The sequence below is a fragment of the Tamandua tetradactyla genome, chromosome 6 (assembly GCF_023851605.1).
Source record: "Tamandua tetradactyla isolate mTamTet1 chromosome 6, mTamTet1.pri, whole genome shotgun sequence".
Taxonomy (NCBI): domain Eukaryota; kingdom Metazoa; phylum Chordata; class Mammalia; order Pilosa; family Myrmecophagidae; genus Tamandua; species Tamandua tetradactyla.
The window spans coordinates 19874456-19890333 of NC_135332.1; the positions used below are offsets into that span (position 1 = coordinate 19874456).

At 40.3% G+C, this 15878-nt stretch overlaps 1 protein-coding gene across 10 annotated transcripts in view; it reads left to right on the top strand.

Annotated features, from left to right (window-relative positions):
* Window positions 1–15878, top strand: part of ULK2 (unc-51 like autophagy activating kinase 2) — a 120640-nt gene that overhangs the window by 78788 nt on the left and 25974 nt on the right. For 9 of the 10 annotated variants that reach the window (XM_077164009.1, XM_077164010.1, XM_077164001.1 and 6 more), the window contains 6 exons: window positions 3055–3192; window positions 9683–9828; window positions 11521–11595; window positions 13041–13327; window positions 13700–13884; window positions 14286–14395. In XM_077164009.1, the coding sequence (XP_077020124.1) occupies window positions 3055–3192; window positions 9683–9828; window positions 11521–11595; window positions 13041–13327; window positions 13700–13884; window positions 14286–14395 (941 nt within the window). The remainder of the gene's footprint in view (window positions 1–3054; window positions 3193–9682; window positions 9829–11520; window positions 11596–13040; window positions 13328–13699; window positions 13885–14285; window positions 14396–15878) is intronic. The other variant, XM_077164006.1, reaches the window with a different exon arrangement.

Consider the following 15878-nt stretch of genomic DNA (forward strand, 5'->3'; position numbering starts at 1 on the left):
GGTAGTGATCAATGAAAGGGAGGAGTAAGGGGTATGGTATGTAAATATTTTTTTTCTGTTTTCATTTTATTTTTCTGTTGTCTTTATTTCTTTTTCTGAATTGATGCAAATGTTCTAAGAAATGATCATGATGATGAATATGCAACTATGTGATGATATTGTGAATTGCTGATTATATATGTAAAATGGAATGATCACATATTGAGAATGTTTGTGTTTCTTTCCTGTAATTTTTTTTAATCAAAAAAATTAAAAAAAAAGAAACAGTGGGTGAGTGGATATTGGGATGTTGACTAACATGTTATAGGTGGGGTTTTCTTTTTATTACTTACTTGGTTCAAAAGTTCTAATGTGACACTTTAAATATAAATTACTTGATTCAGAAGTTCTAATGTGGCACTTTGGTATATGACCATGTTTGTTGGATGACCAAATATGTAGTCTCTTTCTGCTTGCAACGAAGTGGGGAAAAATGGCAGTTTCAAGTGGCTTTATTAGAATTATAATGGACAGAAGAATGAAATAAGCCATCTTTCTTTGAGCCAGTATTGTCCCTGACATGTTTCAAGATATGTGATAAATTGATTTGAAAGTCATCTAATAAAATACTATTTCTGAATTTATGAAAAGCAAGGAAAGAGATTATTAAATGAAACCAAATCTTGATCCTTCAAAAAGTGGCCCTCAGCTCAGTTACGTGCTTGGATGTTGCACCGTGTGTTTTTAATCTGTGTGTAGTTGGAGTTCCTTGGGGACATTTATGACCTACATAAACTTTTGTAAACATTCCAGTCTTTTTGCTCTTGAAATTTCTGTTCTTTAGGCAACATATTTCCTAGAAATTTTTTTTCCTTGCATAGTACTAAACAGCAGGACATGAGTGGATGAATCGGGTTTTGCTGCCCTGGGGCCTTCTCAAATTTTCTGGGGGTTTTTGGCGGGGGGCGGGGGGAGGGGAGGAGTCGTGCGTGGCCCGGGGCTTGGGCCTGGGTCTCCTGCATGGCAGGCGAGCGCTTTACTGCTGCCCTCCCTGCTCAGCTCTGTAGGGGAGCCGGGCTGCAGTGTTCACTGCAGGGCTGGGCTCACCACGCACCCGAAGGCCAGAAACGTTCTTTACATGACAAACAGGGTTTTTGGCTTTGTATATTTTGTTTTTTACTTAAAAATTGTTTTTATTTAGAGAAGTTGTAGGTTTCCAGAAAAGTCATGTAAAAAATATGGTGTTCCCATGTACCCACCTATTGTTGATATTTGGCATTAGTTTGACATCTTTGTATAATTGAAGTAATATTAAAATCGTACTATTAACTATAGTCTTTAATTTACATTAGGTGTATTTTCCCATATACTACCCTATTATTAACACCTTGTATTAGTGTTGTACGTTTTGTTATAATTCATGAAAGGACATTTTTATACTTGTACTATTAACCCATTGTCTGCAATAGGGTTCACTGTGTTATGCAGTCCTATGTTTTGTTTTTGTCTTTTAATTTTTATTCTAGTAACATAGCCTAAAATTTCCTCTTTTAACCATATTTACATATATAATACAGTACTGTTAGTTTCACTCACAATAATGTGCTACTATCACCATCATCCATTTCTAAAACTTTACAATCAACCTAAATGGAAATTCTGTACAAATTAAGCATCAGTTCTCCATTTTCTCCCCCCAGTCCGTCCCCTGGTACACTAGATTCCAACTCTCTAAATTCTCTTATTATAATTAGTTCTTGTTAAGGAGATCATACAGCATCTGTCCTTTTGTGTCTGGCTTGGTTCACTCAGCATGATGTCCTCAGGGTTCATCCATGCTGCCCCACATATCAGAACTTCCTTCTTTCTCACAGTTGAGTAATAGTCCATTGTGTGTAGATACTGCATTTTGTTTGTCCATTCGTCAGTTGATGGACGTTTGGAATCCTACCATCTTTTGGCAATTGTGGCTAGGGCTGCTGTGAACATCGGTGTGTGGATTTCTGCTCGCATTCCTGCTTCCACGTTGTTTGGGTGTGTACCCAGTGGTGGGACTGCTCGGTCGTATGGTAGTCCTGTACTTAGCTTCCTGAGGAACTGCCAGCTGCCGTGCACAGCGGTGGCAGCAGCATTCTACTTTCCCTCCAAAAATGAATGAATGTTCTTTCTCTACATCCTCTCCAGCACTTATAAATTTCTGTTTTTTTAATAGTAGCCATCATAGTGGGCATGAAATGATTTCTCTTTGAGGTTTTGATTTGCATTTCCCTAATAGCTAGTGGTGTTGAGCATCTTTATACCTGTTGCTTTTTAGCCATTTGGATATCCTCTTTGGATAAATATCTGTTCAGGTCCTTTGCCCATTTTTTAATTGAATTGTTTGTCTTTTTATTGTTGAGTTGTAGGGTTTCTTTATATGTTCTGAGTATTAAAACCTTATTGGATATATGGTTTCTGAATATTTTCTTCCATCGAATAGGTTGTCTTCATGGCAAAGTTCTTTGATACACAAAAGTATTTAATTTTGATGAGATCCTATTTATTTATTTTTTATGTCATTGCATGTACTTTGAGTGTAAAGTCTAAGAAACCTTTGCCTAATATAAGATCCTTCCCTATGTATGGGAATGCTTCCCTACATTTACTTGTAGGATTTCTGTAGTCTTGGTTTTTATACTTAGGTCTTTGATACATCTTGAGTTTGTTTTTATATATGGTGTGAGATGGGGTTCCTGTTTCATTCTTTTGTATATGGATATCCAGTTCTCTCAACACCATTTGTGAAGAGACTAATTCTTTCCCAATTGAATGGGCTTAGCATTTGCTTTGTGTATTTTTTTTGCATGGGCAGGCACCAGGAATCGAACCTGGCTCTCCAGCATGGCAGGTGAGAACTCTGCCTGCTGAGCCACCATGGCCTACCCAGTTTTATATACTTTTAACTTGATTATTTCTTATTCACATACGGAACTGATTGATCATTTGTCTTCTTCTGGAATTTTCTCTAAATGTCACCAATAGGTCGCATGAAAAATGTCTTATCAGTATTTTTTTCCTTTTTAAATATGGTTGTAGGCCATGCCAGCCCACTGTGTCACCTCACAGTGAGACAGCACCCATTCCGGTCCCTACTCAGATAAGGAACTATCAGCGCATAGAGCAGAACCTCACATCTCCTGCCAGCTCTGGCACAGAGCCACATGGTTCTCCAAGGTAAGCTGGTACCTTTTTTCCTTCTTAAAGTTTTTTCTGAAAAATTTCTGTTCTCACTATTGAAAGGTCTGGTACTTTCTGGGGCACACTTAGCCACTTACATCTAACTTTGAGACATTATACAAAACTGAACAATAAAAAATCTTTTGCAGTGGATCCCTTATATAGGATGCATATATATGTATTTGTCCCCAAGTATAATTAGTTTTAAGAAGCAAGGGGAGAACTTGTTAAACAATGAAATCCCATCATGTGTAACAGATTATATATATTTATATATATATTTATTTATTCTACATCCTGAGACGCTAATGAGGTTGTGGCATAGGAATAACAAAGGTTTGAGTCCACAAAGATAAAATAGCATGAGATGTTCAGTAGATGAGGGATTTTGCTAATTTCTGGAAAATATAAGAGCATGGAAGAGGGGGGGTACCTGCCTTAGGGCAGATGCTGCTGTGTGTGCAGGCAGGAGCTCTGACAGAATGAGAATCTCTGCTCCACAGAGCCGTCCCGAGGCATCAATCTGGAGAGCTCAGGTTTAGGGAGTGAAGCGAGTGGTAGGCTGCAAAGAGAAAACCGAGACTGGAGGAAATAGCAAGAATGCAAAAAAAAGAATAAAACTTAGTACTCTCAAAGATAGAAGAAATTGCATGCATAATGTAGTATATTAAATAACAGATTAAATGCAGAAGCAATTATGAGAATCCAGCTGTGTTCTTTTGAGCCAGATATTAGGGATTTGCAAAAATACAAAATAATAGCACACTTCTCACCAATTTTATTGTTTTGGAAAATATATAATTTTTAATATAGTTATTTCTCATAAAATCATGTTATTTATGTTTAATAACTTTTTAAAAGAATTAATAATTTAATTATTTCAGTTTAATTTTTAATATTATAAATATTAATATGTATAATTTACATAAACTGAACATTTTGTTGTCCTCAAAATTTTTTAATAGTGTTAAAAGACCAAAAATACCTTTTATGTAAAGACAGAGGAAATGCGATTTTATATATTCAGTTTGCTTGTATATGCATAAACTCCGGAAAGATGTACACTAGAAACTGAAAATAGTGATGACTTTGTAAGTAAGATTGCAGGGAGTGCTGGGAATTAGAGTGAGTACAAGGGTACTCAAGAGACTTCACTGAATTTTATACATTTGTATTTATATTTTGTTTGTATCATGTCACTGTATTACCATATCACTGTGAATGTCAGAAAACAGCAACAGGAGTAAAGAGAGGGTCCTGAAACCTACCAGGGAAGGGAAACGGTCATATGCACAGACCAAAAATCAGGATGGTATTCGCGTTCAGCAGCAGAATGCTTGGTGCTAGAAGGTAGTGAATAATGCCTCAAACAAGAGCAAAATCAGAGGGCTTCTGGTTGTGGCAGTGTGTGGAGATTGGCAGAGGACAGAGGCCATGTGCTTTGGGTAAGAACAAGGAAAGCCTGTGTTCTTACCTTGCGGCGGCTGCTTTCACCTGGACCCACCCCTGTGTCTGTCTCTGAGAATTGTGATTTAGCCAGCATAGGGGTGGCCATGACAACATGCCAGAAAAGGCTACCTCAGTAGGAAATTAATGGGAAAACCTGCAGCTTTGTTATCATGAGGTTGCTTTCCTGGTTGGGGTGAATGGTGGTCCAACCAAAAAAGCTAATATGGAGGCCCTGGAAATGAGAAAACAATGGGAAGGCTAGACAAGTTCTTGACACATTCCTGAATGAGTGGGAAATTGTGAGCATATCCAGGAGAAACCTGAGAAAAATATGACAGAAATTAAAATCTAAGAGAGGCCTGTGAACTGGCTAAATTTTTTAATGTTGCTTTGCTAGATTCATATTCAGATTAATTGACAGAGGGCAGACCTGTGATGTTTTGAGTACAACCTCTGCCCAAATCATCAGGTGACTACTAAGCCATGCAGACACAGGGGTGGCCCCTAGGTATGAACTAGGGGTAAGGAGAATGGAGGGGAGGGGGAGGAGGATGATGAAGGAGGAGGAGGACTGAAAACACAGAGCATAGATGTTAGTAGAAGTATACCACATAGGAGCTGGTACCATTTAAGTCCAGCTTCATAAAGAAAGAAAAGAATCCCCACAGGAAAATAAATCAGAACTCAGAGTTACTACAACATATTACCTGAAATGTCCAGTTTTCAATAAAAAATTAGGAAGCATGCAAAGACATAGAAAAAGTTATATATAATCACAAGAAAAAGTTAATAGAAACTGATTCTGACTGAGCCCAGATATTGGAGTTGGCAAACAGGACTTCAAAGCAGGTATTATAAATATGTTCAGAGAATTAAAGGAAAATATAATGTCAGTGACTTTTTTTTTTTTTTTTTTTTTTTTTTTTTTTTAAAGGAAAGACAGAGAGAAGGAAGGAAGGATAGAAGGAAGGAAGGAAGGAAGAAAGGGAAACATTTTTAAACATTTTCTTGTTTTATTGTATTCTGTTTCTCCGTTTTTGTTACATGGGCTGGGGCCGGGAATCGAACCGAGGTCCTCCGGCAAAGCAGGCAAGCACTTTGCCCGCTGAGCCACCGCGGCCCGCCCATGTCAGTGACTTTTAAATAGGGAATATCAGTAGAGAAATTGAAGCTAGAAAAAAGAAGCAAATGGAAATTTTAAGGTTGAAAAGCACAATAATGAAATGGAAAATTTGTAAGATAGACTGAACATCAGATTTGAGATGGCAGAAGAGAGAATCAGTGAACTTGAAGATACAGCATTAGAAATTATCCAATCTGAAGAACAGAAAAAAAAGATTGAAGAAAATTGAAGATCCACATAACAGTGCCAAGTATAACAACATAGTTCTTAGGGGAAGAGAGAAAGGAGCAGAAAAAATATATGAAGAAATAATAACCAAAAAACCCTCCAATTTCTCTAATTTGATGAAAAACATTAATCTTCAGGTTTAAGATGACTGACCCCAAGTAGAATAAGCACAGAGATATCCACACCTAGACACCTTCAAATTAATGTGCTGAAAAGTAAAGACAGAATATTGAAGGCAGCAAGGAAAAACTGATTTCCCATGTCCAGGGGATCAGTGTGATGAGTGACCAGCAAACGGTGAGACCAGAAGGTAGTGGGAGGATATATGTGAAGGGCTGAAAACCAAGAAGTAAAAATAAAAATAGTGAACCATGAACTCTAAATCCAGTAAAAGTTAAAACATTCCCAGCTGAACAAAAACTGGGAGAATTCTTGCTAGCAGACCTGCCCTACAAGAACCTATAAATTGGCAGGCAACAGTGGCTCAGTGGCAGAGTTCTTGCCTGCCATGCCGGTGACCTGGGTTTGATTCCCAGAGCCTGGCCGTGTCAAAAAAAAAAAAAAAGAGCCTATAAATTATAGGACATTCTTCAGGCTGAAAGACACAGAGAATAACTTGAATCCACAGGAGGAAGTGAAGACCATGGGAAATAGTAAAAACGTGTGTAAATACAAAAGATTGCATATGTATGTACACACACACACCTACACATACGAGTGTTTGCAGCTGATTGAATAGTGGCCCCCCCAAAATTCATATTCACCTGGAATTTCAAAACATGACCTTATTTGAAAATAGGACCTCACTGATGTGACTGGTTGACAAGTAAGATGAGCTCACACTGGACAGTTTAGGATGAGCACCAAATCCAGTGACTGGTGTCCTCATAAGAGAAGAGGATGTGAGAGAAAGAGACAAAGGCGACATTAAGATGGAGGCAAAGATTGGGCGAAGCATTTCCGAGCCGATAGTGCCCAGAGTTGCAAACCAGGAGAGAGGAGGCGAGAGATGGTTTCTCTCTCAGGGCGTCGAGCGAGATGACCCTGTTGACACCTTCCGTTTGAACTTCTGACCTCCCAAGTTATAAGAGAGTAAGTTCCTTTTAAGTCACCCACTTTGTCGTAGTTTGTTTCAGTAGCACTGGGAAAATGATGCACTTTGTATCTTTTCTTAATTTCTTTAAAAAAATTGTTTAAAGCAATATTTCATTTGCTAATGCTGCCGGGATGCTGTATACCAGAAATGGATTGACTTTTACAAAGGGGATGTATTAGTTTGCAGATTTACAGTTCTAAGGCCATGAAAATGTCTAAATTAAGACATCAACAAGAGGATACCTTCACTCAGGAAAGGCTGATCATTTACAAGGTTTCTCTGCCCCATGGGAAGGCACATGGCAGCGTTTGCTGTCCTTCTCTCCAGAGTTGGAAGAAATGCTTCCTCAGCTCCTGTGGGTCTTTCTGGATTCTCTTGAGGCGTTTTCTTTCTTAGCTTCTCTGAACTCTCTCTTAAAGGACTCCAGCAAGCTGATGAAGACCCACCTTGAATGAGCAGGATCGTATCTCCATGGAAACAATCTAATGAAAGGGTCCCACCCAGCAACAGGTCCGCCACAACAAGATTGGATTAAAAGAACTTGGCTTTTCTGGGGTACACAACAGATTCAAACCAGTAGGAGCAATAACTATAAGAATGTACTGTTAGGTTTGTAACATATGTACAAACCATAAACCATAACATACTGTTAGGTTTGTTTATGATATGTAGACAGTTATAGCACAAAAGAAGAAGAAAGTGGAACTGTGATGGAAAAGTCCCTGTGTGTTGCTGGTATTGTCGTATTAATGTGAAGTAGATTATGATAACAAATATTGAAATCCTTACATCAATCACTACAAAAATAACTTAAAAATATATAAACAGAAGAATTAAAATGATGCAAAAAAATCTGATTAACACAAAAGAAAGCAGTAAAAGAGAAAGAGAAGAACCAAAAACTCTTGAGACATGTCGAAAACAAATAGCAGATGTAAATTCAGCCCTCTTGATAAATACATTCAACACTCTATTTGAAAGGCAGAGAGATTGTCAGATTGTATATGAAAGCAGTATCCAAAAATATCCTGTCTACCAGAAACACAGTTTAGATCTGAAGTTGAAAGTGAAAAGATAGAAAAACACTCTGGGTTGAGGAGTGGTAAAAAGATGCCCCAGGCGGCAGCTGTGCAGAAGCCCTTGGCCACGACGAGATTGGCGCAAAGAGGAAGAGGTTGGGGGAGGAAGGCCTCCAAAGGGGGCCCTAGAGAGATGGAGGGGTGTCAGAGTCATACGTAGAGGTGGGAGGCAGAGCTGTTTTTTTCTGGGATTTATGCACACAGTTTTAAATACACCTGGGGGACTATGTCTAAATTTCTCCATCTGAAGCATTAACTCGTCACTTTCCGTTTGATAGATGAGAAGCTGTGCCAGTCCCCGCCTTACCCCCTCTCAATCAAGTTACTCTCTATGATCACTGAATTCTATACTCGATACTTAGCTCCTGGTTTTGTAAATGCTGTTTATGGTATTTTATGAAGAGTGGGACTCAGGCAGAGCAGTAAGTGCATTGCAGAGGACTCTTTTTTCCATTGCAGGTGATAGTCATTTTATCTGTAGCCATAGTGCCCAAGAGGTTTCAGGAATGAGGATTTATCAGAATTTAGAAAAGCATGCTGAGTGTCTGCTGCCCTCTGGTGGAGGGGGACGTACTAACTTATTTTCAGTGAGGTGGGGGCATGTCCACACTGACTGACTGGGTGGAGTGTACATAACCGCCTCATGGTCTGACATGAATGGCCTTATGTCAAAATTTGCTCCCCAGTGGATTCTGATACGGTCAGACTTTGTAACCAAAGCTATTTGATGAAAAGACCTTTGATTTTTAAATTTTGTTTGGATTTCAGAATTGCAAGCAAAGAATTATGTTGTGTTATTTTATTTTTAAGCTGTGTGCATGTTACTTTGATAAAAAGTAACATTAGAAAAGGAAACATTAAATAAAATAAATGCCACTTTATATACTTCTCTTATGTATGTTCTTACTACATGGCATTTATGATTGGGCATATTGTAAGGGTGCAGCATCTATATGCTGACTGGTTGACTCAAGTTCTCTAACAGAGGACAGTTAGATATTTCACTAGGAAAGAGTTTAATTCTCACCTGGCATAGTATCCTAAATAGCTGAAAGTTGTGGGACTTCAGTTTGGTCCTGTAATACAATGCTGAGGAAATGGTAAATTGCGTCCAATTTCTTTAGAGATAGAATTTGCATGATTAAAAGAGTTCTTTTAGCCCTTTTTCCATCACTATTAGAGTAGAATCTGTACTTTTTCCCTTAGGTTCCCTGAATTCTCTGATTCAGTGATTTCACAGACCAAAGGAAGCTTTTCTTTACAGTTATGACTGTCAACTAAATATTACCACAAAGATATCTTTTAAATCATCTTTTGAATAAGGGGTTGTAAATAGTAGGTCAATAAATAAAAATCGCATAGGGAAATTGATCATCTGTTGAGTAAATTAGTTTTTACTGAGAGATCTCATTTTATGTTGGAGTGGTTGGTTAGAAATGAAAGGTTACATATCGGCACACTCAGTGATTGAGGTGGTTTCCTGAAAGTGGGTGATTGTGTTGTTCTTTTCAGGTCTGCAGTGGTTCGAAGGTCTAACACCAGCCCTGTGGGTTTCCTCCGACTGGGGTCCTGCTCCCCAGCCCCAGCAGACACAGTACAAGCAGTTGGACGAAGGCTCTCTACTGGGTCCTCCAGGCCTTACTCTCCTTCTCCTTTGGGTAAGAGGAAGGAACGCAGCTGTTCTCACATTCGACATGACATATACCCCCTGTAGAAACAGGGACTCAGGATGGCGTGGTTCTCCATCCCACGTGCCATCCCTCTAACCCTCCTACCCTCTGTGCCCTCTTGAGGATCACTGCAGAGACCTGTTAGAACTTCTGCTGGAAATATAATCTTAGCAGTGAATCTTATATATGGAAAATACCTCCTTGGGCTTGGACTTTAAACTCAAGGTTGAAACCCTAGGTTAAAGTACATAAAATGCATATCCTGCTTAGATTTATGAAAACTAAAATACAATACAGTTTATAAATATGGCATTGGGTTACATCATCAGGGGCCTTCCAGCTTTGATAAGAAAAGGGTGACAGCTCAGGTACAGACTTTCCCCTTTTCCCTGGAAACCATTCACAGCAATGAGGAGAGTGCTAAAACCAACCAACCATGAAACAAACAACAGAAAAACAAATCACATCTTTAGTGAAACTAAGAGACCAAGAAAACACTCAAACTCCACCATACATGTAAGAGGGCCAGAGAAGCTGAGACCAGAGGGTGTGGGAAAAGTAGCCCTGATGCAGGGGTTGAGGAGGGGAGCAGAGGGGACCTCATGACAGCTATCTCAAAGGGGCAAAAAATGTTTACTTCTCACCTTGAGTCAGTACTCAGAGGGTGGCAGAGGGAGAAGGGTGAAAGTCCCCAGGAGCGGAGCCTTATAAAAATAAAAGACACAATGATAATGCTAAAAAAAAGCAACTTTAAATCACCTGATGCAATATTTTGAAGTTGTTTTTAGCTGAAAACACTTCTTTAAACAAATTCTTGGCACTCCCTCACCCCTGCAGCAACCCCTGAGGCATTCCGAGGTCTCCAGAGACAAAGTGTAACCTCATCCATGCACTCAAGGAAAAGGCCCTCTTTGAGGAGCTCGTCTGTGCCTGCCTGCCTAAAAACTTATTCAGTGCCCCTTCTTTTGATAGACACGTCTCCTGTCTGCTTAAACGCCCTGAAATAACCCCTGCTGTCCCCTGTTAGTTTGGGTTCTTAGAGAGAAAGGTGCGAAGATGATATTAGATGTAGGGGAAGCAGGTGGGTCTGCCCCTGGGCATGGAGAATTGTACGAGAATAGTCTGAGGTTGAAGCACAGTTCTGAGGGAGCTTTGGCCAGACCAAGGGGGCTCTCCCCATGCACTGAGCTGTCATTTAGAGGAATTCACTGACCCGGTTGGTGGAACTGGGTTAGTGCCCCTGACACGCTCGATCATTCGGCTGGGAGCAGCTCAGGGTGAGTGTGGCCTTGGCACAACTGTGCCCAGTGCAGCAGGTTCCTTTGGAGAAGGTCCAAGCCACACAGCCACACAATCCCCACCCCAGCCACCACAATCCCCAAACGCTTTATCACTCCTGGTGTGGCGTCTCTGCCCGACATGCACGTCTCTACAGCAGCTGTGTGTGTAGACGGCTTTCTTTCCTGACGGTCTTGGTTCACGGTGGGTTTATGGGTTGTATTTAATCATCTAGTGCTTGTACCTGGTGTCAGCCTGCTGGTCTCAGTAAGTGTTAGTTGAACTAAACCTGTGCTGAGTAAAATTTTATAAACTATAATGTTCCATGCGATTTGTGCAAGTGTTGCCTGTTTCCGTGGCTGTTGGCAGTTATTTCTTCTGTCCCCACCTCCCTCTCCGCAGTGGGCGCTGTGCCAGAGCAGCTTGCTCAGTGCTGCTGCGGGCGTTCCCAGGGCCGCGAGTCCAGGAGCTCCTCAGGTAGGCGGGCAGGCTGGTCTGCGAGCAGTGCTGACCGGCCACGGATGGGCTGAGTCACACTTTTCTAGTCTTGTCAGAAGAATAGAGTTGATATGAAAGAGTTCCTCTGCTCTCCTGTGTACAGTCTTGGTATATGCCTTTTAGAATATCGAAAAGCTAATTGGATATCTCCTTTCGGGTATAAGATTCCTTATGCAAATAAGTCTTAGGAATTAAATAACAAGCTAAACTTTGGTCAGTCACTCTGAGAATAAAAATCAATCTAGAAAATGATATTTCATTACTCTGATTAATACTATTCTGGATAAGAACTACCAGTCACCATCAGATAAAAAAATAAATATTTATTTATTTTATAGTATAAATATTCTTGAAATGATCTGTGTAAATCATACTTTAAGAAGCCAAATTCTATTATTTGTGCAACTGAGGAGTTGGCCAATTAAGAGAACCCTGTGTAATTTAGAAAATCACTCTTTCCTAAGTTTAGTTTTTTCATATTTTGTGTTTTCTTCAAAATAATGTTTAAATAACTTTGTCCAGAATCAACGTTTTACCACTGATTTTATTTGCTTATTTCTATAGAGGGCAGTACATGTTCTGAAAGATTAAATAACAGGTTTGGGGTGAGATTAAGGCTGGGAGTGGGCAGTAGCAAAGCTCAGGGTCTGTTTTTTTTAAAAGGCAGTGGCTACAAACTAAAACTGTTTGGGCATCCTTCACGTTATTGATGGTAGTTGGCTTTCGTGAAGCTCCAGAGGATTTTGTCAGGGGAGCTGAGGTTGGCAGCAGGGTCTGTGTTAGGAACTGGGGACCCACCTCCCAGCCTGCTGATGTGTCGCCCCTTCCACAGCGGGCTCCCCGCGGACTGCCATCCTTGGAGAGGACATGGTCATTCTGGTCCCACATGTGTCCTTTGTGAGTCAATGACCCAAATGCCAGTTACCTTTACACAAGTGAAGTCCAGTCCGTGAAAGATGAATGCTCTTTCTTTTTTTCCTGCCCTTTATGTATTTTTGGTTTTATTTTTGTTATTTTGGATAGGATGTTTTTTCAGGGTCAGTCTTTTTTAGTTACTTTGTGAGAAAAGAATCATATTGACCTACCCAAGTGCATCTTCTCATAAAGAGTAGACATCATCCTATTCAGTACCAACTTCTGTTGTTTTCATTAGCTTTATTATCTGTTGTGCTCTTTTTGGTGCTAATCAGACCGTGAATTAATGTGAGTTGTTTGCCTGCTGTTGGTAAAAATAGCTGGTCTTCTATCCTCATGAAAGCTTACTCCCTGAATATACCAAGATGATGTACTTGTCATTGTTTGGTAAAGATGCCAACATATAGTCTCCTCCAAATAAACAACTTTTAGAATATCTCATGATAAAAAGGACATTCATCAGATACATTTTTCACATCAGGTTACTGTTGCGTTCATTTTCCTGGCAGGTTCTCCAGTGCCACAGCCTCAGTCGCCGCAGCCTCTCTTGTTGGGTGCTAGACTGCAGAGTGCCCCCACCCTCACCGACATCTACCAGAACAAGCAGAAGCTCAGAAAGCAGCACTCTGACCCCGTGTGCCCCTCCCACGCTGGGGCTGGCTCCAGCTGCTCCCCTCAGCCCAGCCGGCCGGGTAGCCTTGGTGCCTCTCCCACCAAGCACATGGGGTCCTCTCCACGGAGCTCTGACTGGTTCTTTAAAACTCCTTTACCAACTATCATTGGCTCTCCAACCAAGGTGTGTTTGAAGTAGGAGAGTATTTCATGGAAAATATTTATGAGAAGTAAAGCTGGACTCGAGTGAACGCTTATTATGTGCCTGGTAGAGTGTAAGAACTTTATTTGCTGAGTGCTTTATCTGAATTATCCCATTTAATCCTCAAAATAGCACTGTGATGGTAGGCGCTACTTTTATCCCTATTAAATGGAAAAGGAAATTGAAACTTAGAGAGCTGAGGAACTGCTCTGGTCACTCAGGCTGTAGTGGAGAAGGCAGTGTTTGAATCCAGGTTCGACTGACTCCAAAGTCTACACCCCTGTCCTACTGTGCACGCAGCCTGGCAAGTCAGAGCATCTCATATGCTGTGTTAACTATTCTATGTTCCTTTAGGCCACAGCTCCCTTCAAAATCCCTAAAACGCAAGCGTCTTCCAATCTGTTGGCCTTGGTTGCACGTCAGGGGCTGGCTGAAGGGCAGCCCAAGGATGGGAGCGAGCCCCGGGAGTGCTCCCGCTGCCTCTCAGCACAGGGAGGCGGGACACAGCGGCCCGAGCAGCACAAGGCAGCCCTCGGCAGGTAGAAGACGCCATTCCTTCCGCCATTCCTCCTGGCCTCACACGTCAGCGCTATAGCGTGATGTATCTTTCTGTTAAAAAACAACTGGACAGAGTTAGCTTAGTCCCTGGTAATGATGTGAACTGATTACCTGGGGAATCTCTGATAATCACAGATGCTTCCTGTGACTGTAAATGTAGCGCTCTTCCTGAGCGTCGCAGATATTCTTTTTCTGCTTTTTGTTTATTTTGGTTACTGAAGTTTATCTCCACCCTGAATTGTTTGGTATCTGTTATTTTATATCTTTGTTTTCTGGCTTCCCATTAACACTTTCATGGCTTGGCTTAAATCACATTTAGTATTAAAATTTTTTTTTCTTTAAGTGTACTTTTCCACTGTTAATTGCACTTTTTTTTTTTTAGATCTGTCAGTACTGGGAAATTATCAGATCAACAGGTGAAGGCATCCTTAGGTGGTCAGCTGCATCAGGGTAGCACGGACAGTTTAAATACAGAACGACCAATGGACATAGGTAAGAAAAACCCTGGTGTCTTTTTACAAAGAGCTTTTCTTTAAAAAAAAATTTTTTTTTTAAATTTCTGGGAAGTGCAGGTCCAAGAATCAAACCTGAGTCTCCCTCATGGCAGGTAAGAATCTCACCACTGAGCTACCTCTGCACCGCCCCCTGGTTCTTTCTAAGCCGTCAATTTGTTACCATATGTATTAGTTTCCTGTTGCTGCTGTAACAAATTCCCATGAGCTTGGTGACTTCAAACAACTCAAATGTAGCACCTTACAGTTCCAGAGGTCAGAAATCTGAAACACATGCCACTGAGAGAAAATCAAAGGGTGGCAGGGCCACATTCTTTCTGGAAACAAGGAAGACTGTTCATTGCCTTTTCCAGATTCTGGAGGCTGTCTGCATTCCTTGGCTTGTGGCCCTCTTACACTGTAAGAGCCAGCAGTGGCCAGTCTAGGCTCTGACCTGCTTCTCTCTTCCACAGTTATCTTATTTGCTTATTTATTTTGAATCTGCAGATTTTGTTGAGATAAGGTTACATAGCATATATTCTATCCAAAACAATCAGCATCTCACAGTGTCATTTAGTTGTACAATCGTCATCACTCTCAATTTTAGACAATTTTTGTTACTCCAAAGAGAAAAGTAGCAGACTACCCATACTAGGTTTTTAGAAAACCTAAAACACCCCGTAACATTACCCCCCCCAATTATTTACTTACAGTAGTACTCTACTAGTGATATATTCCTATTAAATATAGTCTGTGGCATGCGATAGGTATTTTTTCCCATATCCTACGTGTTATATCTTTGAAGTTGTTCATAAAAGAACTTATTTATATTTGTAGTGCTAATTGATGAGATTCATGCCTTTAACCCATTTCAATTTTATTCATCTTCAGTATTGCACTTTAATTATAACCACACTAACCTATTACCAACACCTCTATCCATTCCCATACATTTAGGACTAATCTTGTTAACAATTCTGTACTTATTTGTTTACCACTTCCCCTTCTATAGCGTCTGTCTAGGTGCCCTATATTCTAACACTCCGAGTTTACATTTTTTAGGTAGTTCATATAAGTGAAATTATTACAGTACCTGTCCTTTTGTGTCTGGCTTATTTCACTCTGCATTATCTCCTCAAGGTCCATCCGTGTTGTCACGTGCTTCAGGACGTCATTCCTTCTTACTGCTGCATAGTATTCCATCATATGTATATGCCACATTTTGTTTATCCACTTGTTTTTTGAGGTACGCTTGGGTTGTTTCTATCTTTTGGCAATTGTGAATATTGCCATTATGAATATCACTGGGAAAATTCAGAATGCAGTGTACCAGAAATAGATTGGCTTTACAAAGGGATTTATTAAGTTAAATTATAATTCTTCTTTTTTTTTTTTTTTGGATGCATGGTCCAGGAATCAACCCGGGTCTCCTGCATGAAAGGCAAACATTCTACCACTGAACCACCCGTGTACCCTAAATTAAA